We start from the raw sequence: 20,433 nt of genomic DNA, 5'->3' as shown, positions 1-20,433 counted from the left end.
AAAGCACGAGGTTTGAAAAGCCTTGTCTGCTGCAGCTTCTGCCAGCAAAACTTCACTAGGCGCTCGTGGATTTTGCCTTGCCCTGTGTTGACCATAAGGAGACGCCTGGGGAGGAAGCATTTGATCCTTGTCCCCGTGTTTCTGTCAGTCTGCAAAGATCTGATAGGCAGGGCTGGAAAACCAAAGAACAGGGATGTTTTCCCACAGTAGAGACAAGTAGAAATGAAATGAATAAAGGCTTGTGCTCCAGGTAGGGTGTGTCCAGGGATGGGATAGCATGAACCCAGAATCACAGGGCAAGGCTTGTATAGAGACTCGTGTGTGTGGCAGATAACTAGTGTGTACATAGCAAGCTGCTGTACTCAGTGGTAGGTGTTCAAAACAACAGGAAGGAGACCAGCTCATGGGTCTTTGGGGATTATGTATGTCCGACATATGATAGGTTGGGAGGAACTAAATATTTAACTTCCTTAACCAATCAATGTAAACCAGTGCTGGCTCCAACGTTGTACCACTATGTGGTTGATAAGTCAGAGGGGGAAGCATGCTGAAGATTTAAGGAGAAATGTTGAAACAGCATAGCATGTTCATACCTGCCTGTAAACCCAGGCAGAGGCAGAGTGGGAAGATGGCAAGTTCAAAGCCAGCCTGGGCTACATAGCAGGATTATATCTCAAAAAAAAAAAAATAGAAATAGAAAAGCAAACAAAGCATATTTGTTGACTTAAGTGGTGGGAGACTCGAGTTAGTAACCTATTTTTTTTTTAACTTCAAGATGAGAGCCATCAAAAATCCTGTAACAATGCCCCAGAAGGGCCGGTGGAACATCTCTCAGTAGTGCTTTGTTCCTGAGAGGATGTCATTTTTTGTTGCCTCCAGTCATATAGTCCTATCATATTTCTCTAGTAATCTGCAGTGTCAATTCTGCCTTGTCACTTCATTGAAGAATCAGTAGCCTCTTCATGCTGGACAGAGCTGCCTGCTACTGGGTGCCCATGCATGGAGGACCCAAGTTCACATTGATGGAGAATAACCCTCTACCCACCCAACATCAAGCCCTAACAGTTCCCTGTTGTCTGGATCACACCCCACCCCCAACTCCCAGGTGGTTTTGCTCCATCCAGGCCTCTGTAATAATATGCAGCAGGAATTTGTGACTTGGCCTGGAAAGATCAAGATCAAGGCACTGGCAGCTGCCACAGCTGCTGAAAACCCACCCCCTGATTCTGGACTAATGCCTTCTCATTGGGTCCTCATATGGTGGGAAGGATCGAAAAAGCTCCCCAAAACCTACTTTACAAGGGCACAAATCCCATTCATGAGGGACCCATCCTCCTGACCTAAGGACCCCTCTAAGCCCCACCTCTTAGTACTACCACCTGGGAATTAGAAATTGCTACATATCAGTTGGGTGGGGAGTTGCAAGCATCTACACCATGGTGTGAAATAATTCCCATCCCCAGCAGAGATAGATCAACTTGGGAGGATAACGTGCTCCCCAGGCGCATCAGCTCTGCAAGGTGTGAAGAGAGAAGTCAGCTACCACAGTCCTCAGAGAGCTGTTCCGTGTGCAGTCTACAAACATCCTCCAGCTAGGGCCCAAGAGTGTCTTCATAGAAAGTATAACTTTGTGTTAAGACACTTGTAACTCAAGGAGATGTCACATGAGCTGGGATGGTAGCATGCAAGCATAAGGATCTGAGTTCAACCCCCTCCCTGCCCCCCAAGAACCTACATAAGGGGGGGGGGAGGCAAATGGTGGCATGTGTTCTAATCCCAGTGCTGGGGAAGTTGATACAGGGGAAATCTTTAGGACTTGCTGGTCAGCCTTGTTTACCAGGTCAATGAGAGACCCTGTCTCAAAACAGTAAGGTTGGTGGCTAAGGTTGTCCTCCAGCATGCTATACATGTGTGAGTGGGGGCGCGCGCACACACACGCACACACACACACACACATGCACATACACATACACACACAGGAGTGGGAGGAAGTGCCTCAGAGAGGTTTTAGGGTGCCTGATTACCTAAAGTTAAAGTCTGTGTACCTCAGGAATTGTAGCCTGAGAATTTCACTTCTCTGTGCCCTCTCCTACATGTACCAACTAGAACCTACTAGACTTTTTCCGCTGCTGGAGCTCCCTGTACACATTCGATGACCTCTAGCTTTGTGGTTGGTTCTGCTGCAGGGTCCCAATACAGTGTGCCCATCTTCACCTCTGACAAACCCCAGTTGTGCCAAGGCTTGGCCCCCTCTGCACCATTTAAGAGGCTGAGTCAGAATCCCCAAACCAGGAACCTCGCCTTATTGCTAGACAGCTGGACCACCCCCAAAGCATCACATGGGAAGGGCATTTGACAAATCCTGTTCCGGAAGCAATCTGTCACTCCACCAGCTCTCCTATCAGCATTTGCAGGGAGTTCTGTCTCCTGGCAGGGAACTGGCTCACAGCTCCATGCTGGAACTGGCAGCCTCTTAGAGACAGTTTCTCCTTCTCAGCATCATCAGATGAAGCCCAAAGAAAAGGCGCAAACAAGCCTCAAGAACAGCACGTTCTTCCCAGCAACATGCCAGGAGAGCTAGCTTTAGGGAAAGCTGAGCACTCTGCGGTGTCCTGGAGCCACATGTGCCAAACTGAGTGCCAGCCTTTTCCCTCCTGATCCCACCCATTGGCCTGTCAGGATGCTTTTGAACTTTGCACCCGGCTCTGTAAACACACACAAGTTTGTTACCTGGAAGCGGAAGACAGGTCAGCTTTTGCCTCCCAGTGCTCCTGGGAACATGTGACTTAAAAATTCCTGTCTTTAGGGTGGCTTCCAGTATAAAGAATGGCTCTCCTGGTGCCTGATCTTGCTCACTGCTTGCTCATAGTTCCTGGGGGAGCTGAAGTGTGGGTGGGGGGATTACAGTGAGATTTGCCCTGTGGAAATAGGTTGTGGCCAGCTCAGGTGCTTTGAGGAGGAGGCTTTCTATCAGGCTTGTCCTGGAGTGCAGAGAAAGGAAAAAGGAACAAGAGTGAGTGCGCGGGAGATGAGGTTTGTGAGTGTGTGCATGTCTCCATCTTATTTTTGAGTCAAGGTCTCTCACTGTCCTGTAGCTCACTGGTTGGCTAGACTGGCTGGCCAGTAAGCCCTAGGGATCCCCCTGTCTCTTCCTCCCTCCATGTTTGTGTTACAAGCAAATGCTAACCCTCTATTATCTTTTGCTTCTATGTCTTCCAGGCACTGTTTATCTTTGACTGAGCATATATAAGAGCCTGTAGGGACCAATTCTTTTTAAGAGCTGCTAGGGCTTCCCACGTAGCCTCTCAGCTGTCAATGCCATTGGATGCTCTTGATCTGTGTCTCGGTGAAAGCAGGGGCTTTCTTGATTCAGTCAGTCCCTGGGCTGCTGATTCTCAGACAGACACTACAGAGACCACTTATAACCTGAACACCCTGTCAGTTTGGCAATTGAATCCCAGAAGCCACTAGAATCACCAACTCTTAAGTTAAGTGCTAGAGTCCCCTTTGCCAAGCTCAGGGTATTGAGCAGACTTGCAGGTCTATATCCTTTTCCTCCTTTATCCAGGTACAGCCCTGAGCAGACCCCGATCCCATTGTGTGTGTGTTCACCTGGCCCTCTGTGCTCTGCCCACTGTCACCCACCCCTCTAAGGAAGGGTATTTGGTCTTATCTCTTACCCCTCGTCTCATCTAACTGAGGCCAATTTCACCATCTCTCCTCTGGAACTGTGTCTATTTGGAGACAAGCGATGGTTGAGAATCTATGAAACTACAGGCTCATCCTGGCGTGGCTACTCATTGACTTTATGTACTGAGGACATCATGTAGCCTCTTGTCTGTCTTTGGGTCCCACCAGCGCAGCACCTTGTTATGTAATGAACTCAAAACATTGGCCACCACTTAGTAATCTCTCCAAAAATGCTGCTACCACCTTTATCCCCAGAGGACCAAGGACCTGCAGGTACCCCCAATCTCAGTACCACATGCATGGATCGTCAGGCATGCACCTTTACTCCTTACCCACTCTCTCTTTATCTCTGCTCTTCTCTCTTTTCTCCTCCTCCTCTCTCTCTTACATCTCTGCCTAAGCTCTGAAATTCCATCAAGTTTCTCTAGTATTAAACTTATATTCAAATGTGATCATGTTTTCCTTTTTGAAAAAAAATCAATGTGTAGATCCGTGGCTTTTGACAGTTGTAAGTGTCTGATCATTCAAATAACTAATTTCCTGACTTGCCCACCGTCACTCTCTTCTCACCTGATGTCGCATGACCCCAGGCTCTTTGGGTCTCAGACACTACAACCTCACCATTGTCTGCATATGTCTGCCCACTGCCACCCTCTGAAAGTCTTGCATTTGCGTCTTTTGCTGTTGGTGACCTCAAGCATTTCTGCTGTGTCAGAGAACGTGGTTTTTGCTTACACATGGTGAGGAGTGGGATTATAGAATTTGTTTACTCTTGTTTTCAACTGTTGGACAGGGGCGGATGTGGGAGGCCTCCACTGGGTCAGCTCGCGGAGAACAATGCTGGCTTCTACAGTGAGTCTGTGTTTTGAGCCTTTGTCCTTTCTGTTGGCTTGTAAGCAGAAGCCGTGAACAAGGGTACTCTCTCAGAAGGGGAAAAGGCAGCAAAAGTAGAGAATTATTTTCTAAAGCAAAATAGATCATTTAAAGGGCTGACTTGTCGTTGAACTTGGAGGCAGTTGATCTTTGTGCAGAGCCAAACAATGTCCCTCTGTAGCTATGAACCCTGAATGGGCAGGGTTACTTCTGGTCAGCGCTGACACATCCAGGCAACAGGCAAGAGGATGCACTGTGTCTCCACACAGCCTCTAATTTATGTGCCTGTGGATAGATCTACTGGAGCCCCTGTATGCCTCTACTGTGACCTGTTCCCAGCCACAGTGCCCCATGGCAACCCAAGAGTAAGATTAAAATTCACAAGGATACCAGCAGGTGGAACAGGGGAGGATGCTGGGTACATTCTGTGGTGCTGGCCTGCATCTAGCCTTTACACTAGCTGGTATATTCTTGAATGTTGGTTTCATTATTTGTACTTCATAATCCATACTACACAGAGTCTCTGAACTAAGAGATCTTGTGGAATATTCTCTGATGGATGAAGAATTGAATTGATTTTTTTTATCCCACAATATTTTGAAGCACTGGAAACTGAGTATTCCAGCCTTAACAGTAATCTGGAAATTCCAGGATTGTATGCCTGTGTCTTTACCATACTTTGGTGTAGGAGCAGGGGTGTATGTATACATGCCTAGGCAAGTATGCAAAAGTATGTGTAGAGGCCAGAGGTCAACTTTGGGTGTCATTCCAGAGGCTACACCCAACTTTCTTTTTGAAACAAGGCTTCTCAATGGTCAGAGACTCACTGAGTAGGCTAGGCTGGCAAGACCTAGGTACCCTTCTATCTCCATCTCTACAGAACTAGGGTTATAAGCGTGCCTTGCCATGCCTAGGGTTTTGTTTTTGTTTTTTGTTTTTTTTTTTTTTTTTAACTTTTTCTTACATAGATTCTAGAGGAACCAATCTCAGGTCCTCATTCATTCTTGTGTTATGGATTGAGCTATTTCCCCCCCCCCTCCTCAGTTCCAATATTCTTAGTCTCTTCATCCTGAGAAAACAGCCTGGCTCCCTGGGCCAACCAAGAAGACGAGGTGACAACAGTGGTGACAACATTACAACAGTAATGACAATGATGCAGATAGCAAATACTGACTTAATATCAGCACCCTGGTTAATAATAGTAGCAACGAGACACCATGTACCACTGTCGTTAGTCGAGGTACTCTTTACAACAGTTTACGTGTGCCAGTGCGTTCAATTTTCAGTCACCCCATGTGATGGACAACATCACTGTTCCTACTTTATAGAAAAACTGCCTGAGAGGTAGAATAACTTGTCTTAGGCCAACAAGCTAATGGCGATGGGCAAATATCTCACCCCAGAATGGGGTCTTGTCACGGTGGCCGTGGAAAGTCAGACACTCCTGCTGCAGCCATTCAGGCAGCCTGTGACCCGTTGTTCCCTAAGTATTCTAGAATGCTCACTAAGCCCTAATCTGACTCTGGTCTCTGGGGAGGGCACTTACTTATATCAGAGAGAGCCTAGTGATGTCACCCCACCCGCCTGCCTGTCTGAACCCTTGCTTCTTCTTCCTCTTTGTCTAGCAGGACCTCAGCAAAACCATCGGCCTGTGGCTAAGGCTGCTGCTCCATTCATTATTCTGGGATGTGGTCTTAATTTCATTTCCTGTTACTATGATAAAATATGCTGACAAAAGTCATTTAAGGAAAAAGGAAGGTTTATTTTGTCTCATGGTCTAAGGGTTCATTGTGGTTCAAAGTCAAGGCAGCAAGAGCTTGGACCAAGTGCCCAACTTCCTTTCTTCATCCACACAGTCCAGGGTTCCAGTCAGGGGACAGTGACACCCACAGGTCTTCCCATGTCGAGTAACACAATTAAGATAATAGCATAGGCATGCACAGAAGCCCACCCCTCAGATGATTGCAGATTCTGTCAACTCAAAGATTAACATCAGCCCTCACAGACACTCAAGGCTCTGGGTCCCACCTGACATGGCTGCCCAGGCCTCTGATCTGGTGAGACTGCCCATCTGTCTAGATCTCTCCTCCTCACTCGTAAATATTTGTGCAACACACACACACACACACACACACACACACACACACACACACACACACACACACACTGGGCTCACTTAGCCACCAACACAGGTCATTCACATGGGTGCTTCTCAGTCCCTGAAAACTTACTTGAATATGTCTTATCTGGAAATTACATCTTCCATCCTCCAGAAGTGATATAACCTCTGGGTCCCATGCTGGGTTTTCTCAGTGTCAGCCTTGATAGCCTATAATTTCCGAACAGCCACCTCCAAGCACAAAGTATGAATATAATTAATAGTTTATGTCTCTACTAAAGTCCTGCTATGACAGAATAGGCTTTCCATTCCGAAACGGCCAATACCATAGCACAGATGTGTTTCTTCAACAAGTGTAGCCTTCCCTTAATGGCTGTAAAACTGGTAATGAGTTTTGAGGAGATGGGTTGCTTACAGGGTTCCTCAACAAGTGTGTCTGTACTGTAGGTATGGGGACTGTCCTTGGGCACTGAGTTTGCATGGCAGGCCTTGGGTGGAGGGTTTCTTGTGAATCCGGAGGTCAGAGGTCAACATTGGATGTCTTCCTCAATCACTCTCCACTATATTCTTTAATTAATTAATTGCTTTTTAAATTCTGTGTATGTGTCTTTGAGTGGGTGTGTGCGTGTGAGTACAGGGTCCTGTGGAGGCCAGAGGAATCATATCTCCTTTGAGCTGGAACTATACAATGGCTGTGACTAGCCTGTTGTTGGTTCCGGTAATTGCTGTGACCAGCTTTTCCATTGGTGTTTGGGGATTGAACTTGGATCGTTGTGCTTGTACACAAGCTCTTTACTGTCTAAGCCATCTCTGCAGCTCTCATGACAGACTTTTTCTTAAGTTGCGCCAGGTGGTGGTGCACAACTTTACCCTTAGCAGTCAAGGAGACTGAGACGGGAAGATCTTTGTGAGTTCAAGCCCAGCCTAGTCTACTTACTGAGTTCTAGACCAGCCAGGTCTGCATAGTGAGACCCTAACCCTATCTCGAAAACAAGCAAACAACAACATACAGAAAGAAAAAAAAAATAAGGAAAAAAAAATAGCGTGATCTGCTACTTTTCTATTTTAATTCTGTGGATAAAAAGCATCTGGTTCTGGTAGAGAGTAAAGACGAAACAGGAGCTGCAGGGTCTCCGCTGAGACCGTCCTTCAACCTCTGTCACTCGTGGGCTGTGGAATAGACCATGGCCCCAACAACTGCAGAATGTCCTTCCTTCCCACTGTGCTTTCTGTGTGTGGGAAGGGACCACTGGGAACATGGACTGTTGGTGCCTTGAGAAGGTTCCTGAAGGTTCTGAACTGACATTAAAAGTATTAAGTTGCATGATGAGAAAGCTAATAATCCACCTCTGTTTCCTTTCCTCTCCATTGCAAGGCAGAGGGAGGCTAGAACATCCTTAGCGTGCTAACACTTTGTAGCCAGAAAAAAGGGCCTCTGCCACTGTGTTCAGCTAGAAACACACCACATGGATTTTCATTGCACTCAATTTCACGGGAACTATTTAAAACCAATAGTCTTGGTGATTTTTTTTTCCCGAGACAGGGTTTCTCTGTGTAGCCTTGACTGCCCTAGACTCACTTTTTAGACCAGGCTGGCCTCAAATTTACAGCGATCCATCTGCCTCTACCTCCCAAATGCTGGGATTAAAGGCATGTGCACCACCACATCTGGCTTTTATTTCCTATACCCTGAGCAAACTTAAAGAAAAATATGAGTGATGGTCAGAGTCTGCATGTGACGCCAAGAGTACTGGTGGGGACTGTGCTTTGGGGACACCTGCCAGTGGGTATCAAACCTTCTGACTTATGGCTTCACCAAAAACTAGCCTGGGGAGCCTAGAAAAGCCTAACACTTGGGTATCAACCCACCAAATGGGTTTAAATATCTTACCCATAGCCACAAATGGGCAGAGCCAGAATGCATACACGGGCCTCCTGGATTCTGAGTGGATGGACGCCTGAGTTGGTCCCAATTCATGTGTCCTGCCTGCAATGAGTAACAGGACATTGCTTCCCCGCCCCCCCCAACCCCAACACACACACAACAGGAAATTGAAATTTGGACTCACTGTCTGCCTCAGTGACATTTGGAATCAATAACTTTATTTTCAGCTGAGATGATAATATCTCAGCAGGAAACCAGATTTCTAAGCCCCATCTACATCCCGGCTCATCACCATTCAGAAAAGATCATCAGTCTTAAGTGAGTCCATTCACTGACAGGCAGTGAACCGAAAATATAAAAGTGAGAGGCGCGGTCACTCTGCAAGTGGCAGGAAGCAAACCTGGAATGATTGGTGGCCCTGCTTGGTGGCCGTGACAAGATTCGTCGTTCCCTTCTGGGTATGACCTTCTGCAGCCTCCAGCATCAGACATTCCAAGCATTCTCAGATTCTCCCTCTAGAGTCCAGTGAGGGAGGCATGTAGCCCCTTTGCGTTGCCGGCAGGAGAGTCCCACTTTGCCTCCCATTTTTTATCTTCCGTGATGCTGGAGTTTGGTGTCGCTGCAGATGAGACCTCCAGAACTGCATTAATTAAGCCTCGGATTCTCAAGTGGCTGAGACCCTGAAGAACTCTGACTCCATTCGAGTTTGGATTTTTTTTTTTAAATGGTTTGTGGAGACAAGTCTAAGATACTGTGCCTGGCTCAGGAAGCAGTGAGGAAGAGGGGCTGAGAGATGAGCCAGAGCACGGAGGTCTGCTGTGAGACGGTGGTGTCTATAGACAAAGGGGATGCACCTGAGAAACACTGACAATATGGCTGCCTAAGCAAGAACTGCGTGATGACACCAGTTGGCACTCCAGTGTGGACGGGTGTACTCTTACAGGCCCCGTGCCTACATGAAGAGCTACAGGCAGTTAAAGCTTCTGAGAGACAGTCTTCTCCAGAGAAGAGCCCCATGCTACGTTATCTAGTCCCAAGTGATCAGCCCTTAACACATATACATGCTAGGAACATTAAATGAACTCAGCAGGTTATATTATATAGACATATGTGTGCGTGTGTGTGTGTGTGTGTGTGTGTGTGTGTGTGTGTATGTGTGTAAAACAATAATTAATTAAGAGGTGGTCGTCAGTTTGAGGGAGTACACAGGAGGGTTAGCAGTCAGGGGAGAGAGAGTAGAAATGATGTAAATACTATACTCATGTCTGAAATTCTCAAAAAATTAAAAATAAATTATATTTTGAAATATGCCCAGGATAGAGTGAACATTCACACAATGCAATCTTTTCTCTCCCTTGTTAAGTTCCCTGGCTAATTGAGGTACTTTATATATGTTATTTCATTTCCTTTTCCTGATAAGTTTATACTGCCTAAATTATAGTCCTATTCATTTTTCTAGTTAAAGAAATGAGCTTCAGCCTTAAGGCTCAGTATTATCACACCACGGAGGGCAGATCTGATAGAAGTATTGAGGTGCAGGGCCTGTGCTCTGTCTGCCCTCATGCTGGGTGGGGCTGGATGGTATCTTAGGGGAAAAATGTTTCAAAAGCTCAGGTGCACTGTGGGAAGATTGCATCTGCCTCTCTGTGGCTTGCAGACTTCACCTGACCCTAAACAATTTGACCACTGCCATATTCTTATGTTAAAGCTGCTGGCTGAGAAAGACACAGGCTGTAGGCCAGCAGGGATCAGCACACCATGGGATAACAAACGAGGATGGACTATGCTTGACTCTGACGTCTGCTTATAGGGACACGCTGCCACATATGTGTCCAAAAGCCAAATGTCTTCAGCATAAATCCTCCACCTCTCCTGTTTCCTGCCCACCACCGGCTCTGGGAACTTTTAATTTCTTCAGTGGTTCTTCATGATCAGTCTGCATTTGATGATCTGTGCTAGCGGGCCATAGTTCTGGTAGTGTAAATTGGTTTTTCAGCTTTCACATACCATGGAATGAATCACCTGGAGGCTTGATAAACAGATCTCTGGTCCTTCCCTGGAAAGTAATCAGTAAGTGATGTTAACACTTCAGGTCCGTACCGGGCATGGTGGCACACACCTTTAATCCCAGCACTCGGAAGGCAGAGGCAGGCGGATCACTATGAGTTCGAGGCCAGCCTGGTCTACAAAGTGAATCCAAGACAGCCAAGGCTACATGGAGAAACCCTGTCTCCAAAAACAAACACACACAAAAACAACAACAACAACAAAAACTAAATTAAAAAAAAACCACTTGAGGTCCAGGGGCCATACTATGAGAGCCTCACAGCTGGATGTGCACCAGTCGTAGGTGACCAGTTAAAGGCTCTGATGGTATGACATTTACCTCATCGGGACGATGCCTCTGGAGGGTGGTGAGGTACGCATACTGCAACAGGCTCAGACATATGACCTTTGTCATCATCATAGATAATGGCCTGTTGCGTTGATATGCAGTGGCTTCAGACAACCAGCTCCATCTAAGAGTACGATCCCCAGGGAGAAGGAAATGTCTTTTCTTTGTAATTATTTGTGGATTCCCATGTCATTGCTTCTTGGCCCAAAATGCACTGGAGTTACCTATGAGTCTTGTTAAAGAGAGGATTAAAAAGTTCATCACTTTGAGGTGGGGAACAAAATGCTGCCCTGGGAATGAACTCCTGGGTGATGGTTGATATACATTGGGTGGAACTCCTGAATCCCAACCTTAAATATCAGTAGTTTCTAGCTGGGTGGTGGTGGCCCACTCCTTTAACCCCAACACTCAGGCGGCAGAGGCAGGCAGATCTCTGTGAGTTCAAGGCCAACCTGGTCTTTTAAAGAACAGTTATTGGGCCACCTGCCTTGATCATTCTAATTTATATCAGGGTCTGGAATGTGGTCGATGCTGTTAGTTTAAGCTGGTGCTGAGCCTGGAAGCTGGACTTCAAAGGCCCCCATGCCACCCACTTACTGTCAGTGAAAGTAGTGGACAACCTCCTATTGAGTGACAGAGGCTTCTGACTAATCTCTTCTCCTCTCAGACAGCATCTTCTTTCCAGGAGAAGGATTGAAACAGTGTCTCATGTAGGCCAGGACTGCCTCAAATGTGTTCTATAGCCAAGGAAGATCTTGTACGTCCACCCTCCAAGTGTTGGGATTGCAGGCATGTGCCACTGCATCTAGCTACAGACACTATCTTGTCGTCTCCGATTCAGCCTGGCATGGACACCAATGCTGGTTCATTGCAAGTCAGTGTTCTTTATATGGTTTTTTCTTTTCCTTTTTCTCTTCACAGTACGAGATGCTAAAAATCTAATCCCTATGGATCCCAATGGGCTCTCGGACCCTTATGTGAAGCTGAAACTTATTCCTGACCCCAAGAATGAAAGCAAACAGAAAACCAAAACCATCCGCTCTACACTAAACCCTCAGTGGAATGAATCCTTCACCTTGTAAGTGCTTCTTCCGGCCCTGTGATGAGCTCTGTCTCCCCACACACCACACACTGCCCACCCCGTTGTTAGAGGGCGTGGCACATATCTCTAACTATGTCCTCACTCCCGAGGACCTTCATGGGCTGCTGCTAGGTAGTGGCTGCCACCACTCCTGTTGGATAGGTCGTGACTTGGTCTACCAGGATTTACGTAAAGCAAACCCCAGCTTATCATCATTACCTGCTCTGTGACAAGCCTATAGGATGTGGTTCCATACCTTGATGGAATTAGTCCTTTTAGGAGCTAGGAGAGGGCATAAAGAAAGGATTTAATGACTTTTGCAGCTTGGAACGGCAAGCGCATGGTGTGGAAAGTACTATCGCTGCTGAAATAAGAAGGATAGACTCACCTCTAAGCGGGGGAAAAGTTCCTGAAGGGGTGACATTTGACCTTGGTCCTGGAGGATTGATGGAAACTCCAAAACAGAGATGAAGGAAGGAGAAGAATCGGTAGTGAGGCCTCACACACAGCAGGGAGCGCCAACGGCTCCGCCATGCCGTGGGGACACACTCAGGAAGTGCTGCCTCTGTGAACAACCAGAAGGAAAGATGTCTGCCGGAGAGAAGCCACTGAGCTCTGCTCTGAAAAGGGCAGAAAGGAAATCTGTATCTCAGTCATTGTGCATCATGCAGTCTCTACTGCCAAAGCAGCCACGGGTTATACATAAACAAATACCCAAGGCTGTGTTCTAATAAAACTTTATTTGTACCTTTTCTGTATAAGTAAGTGGTTTGAAGCTGTGTTCTAATAAAATTTTATTTATAGAAATAAGCAGTGAGTTGCCAGGCACCAATGTCCATTGATTCTTGATCCAGACAGGGCTTTTGTAGGCAGCTAATATGAAAGGCTGATATCCTGTTTGGTATAAGAAGTAAATTGAAGATACTGTTTGTTTCAGGCACAGGCTATGGGCCTGATGGTGTCTCCCAAGATGCCATGATTGAGATGACTTAATGTGTCATGTATGGGTTTATCTTTGTAGCAAATTAAAGCCTTCAGACAAAGACCGACGACTGTCTGTAGAAATCTGGGACTGGGATCGGACGACACGGAATGACTTCATGGGTTCCCTTTCCTTCGGTGTCTCGGAGCTGATGAAGATGCCAGCCAGCGGATGGTAAGGAAATCCATGAGACCCAGCACGTCACCAAACCCTAGGCAGCTGAGAGAAGCCAGGAACAGGCTGGCTGTAGCTCCCCAACTCCCACCCCCCAACCCCCTCCCGCCAACCCCATTCACGGGTGGGCTCTGTAGAAGTATCTCTCCAACAGCCTGACTAGAGGCTGAGGGAAAGGAGCCACTGGCTGACCCTTACCCTCCCTTCTCCCCTGTCTTTGAAGGTACAAGCTGCTCAACCAAGAAGAGGGTGAATACTACAATGTGCCCATTCCAGAAGGGGATGAAGAAGGCAACGTGGAACTCAGACAGAAATTTGAGGTGAGGGTTCCCATGAAGCCATGGCTAAGAAGCCATCTTTTCCTCTGCGTTATAAAAAAATGCGTCTTCAGGGAGGGCTCAATTCTCACCACGCCACTGGGAAGCCTAAAGCAGTTTTCATAATAACACTTGCTTACTTCAATTAAGAACACAAATGTTGTATGTAAGTGCTTCCGTTTGCAAGCTGTTGGCGTCGTGTCTCTTGTCCTTTGTGACCAAGGACTGGAAACAGCGCAGAGGTGAGAGCATGGCTGATGCCCACATAAGAACAACACTTTGCCCAGCACGGGGATGACAGCACGCTTGGGAGTGCACCCTCCTCGTACAGAACAGGCCTGTGATCCTCCAAGAGGAACTTCCTAGGGAGCGATTTACCTATAATTAGCTTCTAGTCTAGGATCTGGGAAAATTTTTCCCTACAGAATGCAAAATTGGCCCAATTCTCTTCTGTGGGGTGAGCTCCAACAGACACTCCTGTTTAGAATTATTTTATTTTATTTTTTTATTTGCCTTAGCTTAGCTAAGGCGGCCTCCTGCTCTCACTCTGAGTGGGCTTGCGGGTTTGCCTTTGTCCTGGTGTCACTTGCCCTCCTCCCCCCCTCTTTCCTCTACTTCCTCTCTTCTTCTTTGCCTCTATCGCTTTCCATCCACCCCAGCCCATCATGAGCATTCTTCTCTCTAAGCCTCTGCCTTAGGACCTCCCCCACCCACCCACCCCCCACCCCCCCGCCACCGTCTCCCCTGCTTTCTGTTTCTCTAATTACTTAGCATCTGACCATTCCATCACCTTACTTAGTAGCCTCTGTGGTCTGTATAGTGGGTAATCTTTCTCTGTAGACGACACAGTATCCCCTGGAAATCCCAGGAATTCCTCAAGCAACATAGAGAGAGCCATACACAAGTGTATAGATAGTGAGTTCTTACTAACATGTTGGAATCGATGGGCGCTGGCGGTCCTTAGCCTGATCGTGTTGTTGCCACAAGGAGAAACGCATCAGATGGGCTGAATCCCAAAGGATGTAAAACTGTTCAAATGATTGCCGCCATGGAGCTGATGGTATTCGGTGAAGGTAGGTGTCGGTGGGAATACTGAAGGCTAGGTCTCATGGCTTCTGGAAGCAGAAATGATTGGTGTGAGTCACAAATACTTTAAATAAGTGACAGGTAACAGCAGGCATCCAGGTTGGTGAGATAGTAGGGAGCAATGGGCATCAGAAGCCATTGAGTCTGAACCCATCTAAAGGTGGCAACCAGGCTGGGGACATGGCTCAGCCGGAGAGCATGTGCTTAGCATCCTCAACGCCTTGGGGTCTATCCCCAGTACCACAAATAGAAAAGCAGAAGTAGCAGTTCCTGTTTCAACACATGTGGAAGCCCATGTTGCCATGCCTCCAGTTTTTTTAAGAGAAGCCAAGCCTTTCTGTAGGACGTGTTCCAGTTTCTTCTAATGTGGACAGCCAACTAAAACTTAGGGTTCTGTGTAGGTCAAACATGTATCTATTGCTTTCAGATCAGTTAAGAGCTAGCTGGTGAGAACCAGCCTATTATCAAAAACTCCAGGAGACGGGGCTGTAGCTGTGGCTCAGTGGTTAAGGGCACTTGCCATTCTTCTTGAGGACCCACGTTTGGCTGCCAGAACCCACGTCAGGCAGTTCACAACCACTATAACTCTAGCTCCGAGTGATAGGTTAACATGCACACAGAGAGAAAAACACACATAGCACGTAATTGTAAATCTTTTGAAACTATAGGAGAGACCATAAATATCAGGAAATATATGATAAAAGCTGGAAGAATGAGGTTCTTACGGTCTTTAAGAAAGTTGGTACAAACTTGAGAGTCAAAGTTTGCTGAGCACCGCCGGCCCTGTCTTCTCCATCCTGCTCTTTTCCTTCACTTGCTCTGTCATCTTGCCTCCGCCCCCGCCCTAGATAGGACACAGCTGTAGACTACCTTCCCTAAAAGACCTTGCAGTCACCTTCCCCAATGTCACCCACCTCTGTGATGGATAGATCCTTCTAGAAGGTTTCAGGAGGCTGGGTGCCGGCCTCAGGCAGAGCAGAAACCCGCTGTGCTTTCCTGGCTCTCACACCCCAAGTTTGTCATTCATACTCACTGTTCCGACCCATGAGCATAGGACATTTTTGCAAGAGGAACACTGTTGGGGGCTTCACAGATGTGTCACTTGAAGTAACTAACCCAAAACCACCTAGTAGGGAAATATTGACCCACTATGGTGCTTCGTTTCCATGTCTTCCTGGCGAGTTAGCTTCCTGTGTCTCTGAGCCATGGCTCTGCCTCATTATAAAGGTCAACAGTTCCAAGTGAAATATCAAGATAAACATTTTAGGCCAGAGGGCTTCAGGCCAAACATCAAGCATGTCTCTTAGAGACAGACAATGTGCTGTCTGTCACCATCTCCCTGTTTAGGAGAGCTGGACTTGACAGTGGAATACTAGCCCAAGGCCGTACAGCCTCACAGGGAAGAGGAGAGGTCCTTAGTTGTCGGGGATGGCGGCTACCAACCCTGTGAGCCCCATGCTTAGACAGAACTCCTGCATGAACTACATCTCAGTATCTCCTTGGCAATCTTTTGGCTCTATTTCCTGGATTTTCCCTGGATGGTGTCTGCTCATTTGCCGAGCATTTTGTCAACAGTACAGCAGGAGACAAGTGAGAAGACTGTAGCTGGTGGAGTCAGAAAGAGGCTGGGATTTCATGGCAACTTCCATGCTGTGTTTAAACGGGATCGTCTGGTCTGACCTTAGGCGGGCACACGGTCATAGAGTGGTTCTGTGTTCAGGTCTCTATGTGTGAGAGTTGCAATCCTCCCTTGGTGGCCAGTGTTGGCAAGGCATGCATTAGGGGAGAAAGAACAGATCTGTGAGGTGACTGGCCGGCCTTGCCAAACAGTGTGTAAGTTAGCATCAAGATGTAACTCTGGAGCTTTAAACGCCGCCACATTATTTTCCTTCTCCATTCCTAGACCCGTGGCCAATAGCACCCCTCAGTACTACTTGCCTCACGTGAGCTGACAGCAATATGTCACTCTGCCTTGTGTTCTCTCTGCTTTGCACCCTTGGGCCACATACAAGTTCAGTGTTGAGTTGTCACTGGCTGAATCCCAGCATAGTGGTCAGACTTCTCAGAAGCCTGCATATCTCAGGGGCCTCTCGCAGGATCTAGAGCAATGACATCTAGCCTTTGACACAATGTTGAATCTACAATACCTTGGCCCTCATCCACAGCTATCCTGGGCTGTGGTGTGGCCTGTAGGCCAAAGCTTGGGCACGCTTCTCTGGTACTCTGTCCATGTCTGCCTCCCGAGTGCTGGGATTACAGCTATGCAATCCCGTCGCACCCAGGCATCTCTGTGTTCTAGAAGGAATCAACAAGTGATGGTTTCACAGCCTTCCCTGCGATAACAAAAGTCACTGTCTAATTAAAATTAAAAAAAAAAAAAGAAGAAGCAGCAAATGAGTGCTGACAGCTCTACCCACCGTGTTACTATCATCGGATAATTAGATGGATTTTTTTTTTTCGTATTTAAACTGTTGATTCTAGAATCTTGGCAAACAGAATCATCTGCGAGTGAAGCTGTTGGGAGCCAAGGTGGGGGGGGAAATCCCAGGATGGCTGGAAAAGCCTGAGCTCGCTCCTACAGGTTCTATCAGGGCAGCTCATCTGCACAAAAGACAACACGAACCAGGACCTTGGCCACAATATCCACAGAGAGTGTCTCTGCGGCCCTTTAATCTGGCCCCATGTTTGTCTTCAGGTAAAACACACACAGTCCCTGCGTCATCAAACTAAATTACATGTCTTTTCATTTGTTCAATAAGTAAGGCTCCAGCAGTGAGCAGACCAAATGGCCCTACTTCCTGTGGGGTTTGTGTTCTGTACCCGTGGGCCGATTACAGAGAAGTAAACACAGTATAACACCTTGTACCGCTTTGCAGTCCCCCAAAACCCCCACAGAGGCTAAGCAGAGTTGAGGATTCCTGACTTGTCCTCCCAAGCCTGGGTCTCTGCTCCTACCACAGTAGGCTCTTTGTTAGCTGAGAAGGGGAGGAGGTCCCGGGGATAGGTCAGCAAGTCTTCCCCCTAAAGGGTCAAATAATATCTGCAGGCCACAAGGAGTCGCTAATAACTTAGTTTCGTGCTGCACTGCAGTGTGGAAACACCTGCTGAAAATACGTAATAAATGGCACCATGTTTCATTTTCATTAACAAGCTTTTTATAAATAAAGTTTATAAACTTTACCCATAAGCTACGGTTTACTGACTTCTGGTTCAGCCTAAAGACTCTAGAACCAAATCCTGGTCTTGCCAGCTCTTAACGGTGTGACCTCTCTGTGTTCCTGAGTGTATGGGAATGATATCAGCACTTAAGATGAACTGCTTTTAAGAGTAAACCAGTAGAGAAGTTCTAAAAACACACTTACTATGCAAATGTTTGTTTGGTTGGTTGGTTGGTTTTTATCAAATCGCCACCATTGTCAGTGTAGTTCAGTGCAGAGAGCAGTTAGTGCATAGACACCTTTATTTCAAGTTGTTTCTGAGCTTTGTTGCAATGAATGCCATTTTCATGTAGAAATTCTGTTCCACACCGTGGGTAGATTCTCTGCCATGTTGTCTGGCTCTGTAATGAGACAGAGGTAGGAGGTGAGACCTTTGTCACCATTTGTCATCTCTTCACGGGAAAACAGCCTTGTATGCAAGCAGATGAGTGTCGAGACACGGTGTGTCTGTAAAACAAATTTCTGAAACATACTGTACCTATAAATTAGGCGTGTTGTGAGTCTGCGAGTGTATCGGATGACCCCTGAGTTGAAGGAACTCTCCATGGCTGTTAGGAAAGGAGACAGAATCCCATACTGCACACAGACTTCTCAACTCAGTGGTCTGGTTTGGGGTCCTCAGTGTATACTCAATAGTGAACTTAGGTGATTGACAGGAACCACGCTAAGCATAAACAAGAGCAGAGCCATAGCTGGGGTGGCCTCTAGCGGGGGCCTTAGAGAACTAACTAGGTTAGCAATGCACATTGCGTCCACTACTACCCAGTCCTCCTGTGAAGCCGGTGCTTCTGGTGAAATGATCATTTTGGTCTTTTACAAAAGTCAAGCATAAAAATTACTCACATCTTGAATCGCACCTGCAAGCTGCATTCAACTTTCTATTTGAGAAGGGAGGGGGGAAAAAAAGATATCGTCAGGCCACAGTTTTTTTTTTTTTTCCTTATTTTGTTTGTTCGGTTGGTTGGTTGGCTGTTTTCCCCACACCAGGTCTCTTGTAGCCTGTTTGGACTCAAACTTACTTTTTAGCTGAGGGTGACCTTGAACCCTTGGTTGTCCTGTCTCTGCCTTCGAGTGCTGGCTTATGACCCAGATCGCTGTTTGGGCTATGCTGGTTGGCCAGTGGGCCCACAGGATGCACATGTCTCCGCTCCTCTTCAGTTCTGGGCTCTTAGGGGTGAACATCACCACTCCTAGCCTTTGCATGAGTGCTGAGGATCCAAACCCAACGAGCTATCTCTCCAGCACCAACCTTGGATAATTAAACTCTGACCTCCACTTTTCTTGTGTAGGAATGAGGAGAGTGACAGTATCTACCACACAGAAATACATAAGGAATAATTAAATCATATTGCTATACGCCTGTGATCCCAGCATTCAGGAAGGCAGAGGCAGGTGGATTGCTGTGAGTTCGAGGCCAGCCTGATCTACAAAGCAAGTTCAGTACAGTCAAGGCTACACAGAGAAACCCTGTCCCCTCCTCCCCAAAAAATCATATTGTTATATAAGTTTAGACAAATACCTGGGACATAGTGTGGGCTCAAACTGTGTTAGCCAGGGCTCTATTTCTTTTTTTCTTACTTTTATGGTAGATGACTGGGTGAAGTAGACATTGCTTACTATACTTAGGAAGTAATAAGTGCCGACATCACATTTTTAAGTGCACTGAAGGTACAGTGAGATGACAAGAAGATTCTTAGGATCCTGCTTAGAACCTCAGACATTTCTGTCTAGGTATCATTGTTGAAAACAGACCAGTGAGTTGATATCCCAACATTCACAGCTTCTTGGAGCCTGAAGTCCACCTCCCCAGTGCTCCTGTCTTGATCATGTTTGCAGCAAACAATTTGTAAAGATTGCTGGATCCCATAGCTCTGCAGGCTGCTCCTTCCACCTTCTTTCTCATGGACCCTGGTACCCAGGAGGCTGCTGAAGGGCACTGCAATGTAACTGAGTGCTTCCCTAATGACAAGTAGTGTCCCTTCTGAGGGACCAGCCTTCTAAGGATAATGCTACCATGGCCTGACTCCCAACCTAAGCATCTGGGCTTTAGTCACAGAAGGTCATGCCAAGCCCCTCATATGTAAATCTGACTTGCCCAGCTTTGGACCACATGCATGCTTTGTAACTGACTTTATATCAGCCTCTCTTTTCAGATGGTCAAGAATACCAGGAGTTCTTCTATCAATTGTCGGGGGTGGGGGTTGGTAAGGGGACAGTGGGTAGGGAGGGCGTCAGCCCATAGCAACCACACCTGTTTGCTGCTTATAATTTCAGTATGGCACTGACTAAATCATAAGTTACTAAATCAGATTCCTACATTTACTTTTGCTTGACAATCCTCTAGGGCTGTGCTGTATAATTTGATAGGAGTTGGTCATCTGAGACCTTGGAGTATTTATATGTACCGGCTTAAGCTGGGTGGAATGGCACATGCCTATTATCATAGCGCATGGGTGAAAGAAAGAGAATTCGAAGTTCAGACCATCCTTTGCTACAACATAGTGAGTTCAAAGTCAGCCTAGACTACATGAAACCATCTCAAAACAAAACTAAGCCATGTGCGGCATGATTTGAAATAAGACACAAGCCTTCAAAGATATAGTAACATGAAAA

The 20,433-nt window shown here is 46.8% G+C and overlaps 1 protein-coding gene across 1 annotated transcript in view; it reads left to right on the top strand.

Annotated features, from left to right (window-relative positions):
• Positions 1-20,433, top strand: part of Prkca (protein kinase C alpha) — a 392,514-nt gene that overhangs the window by 303,092 nt on the left and 68,989 nt on the right. Inside the window, exons 6-8 of the mRNA XM_051158935.1 lie at positions 11,884-12,040; positions 13,065-13,199; positions 13,423-13,519. Of these exons, the coding sequence (XP_051014892.1) occupies positions 11,884-12,040; positions 13,065-13,199; positions 13,423-13,519 (389 nt within the window). The remainder of the gene's footprint in view (positions 1-11,883; positions 12,041-13,064; positions 13,200-13,422; positions 13,520-20,433) is intronic.

Source organism: Acomys russatus, chromosome 16, assembly GCF_903995435.1.
Source record: "Acomys russatus chromosome 16, mAcoRus1.1, whole genome shotgun sequence".
In the NCBI taxonomy this organism is placed as follows: Eukaryota; Metazoa; Chordata; class Mammalia; order Rodentia; family Muridae; genus Acomys; species Acomys russatus.
The sequence above is the reverse complement of the archived record's forward strand: the minus strand, read 5'-3'. Positions and strand labels throughout refer to the sequence as shown.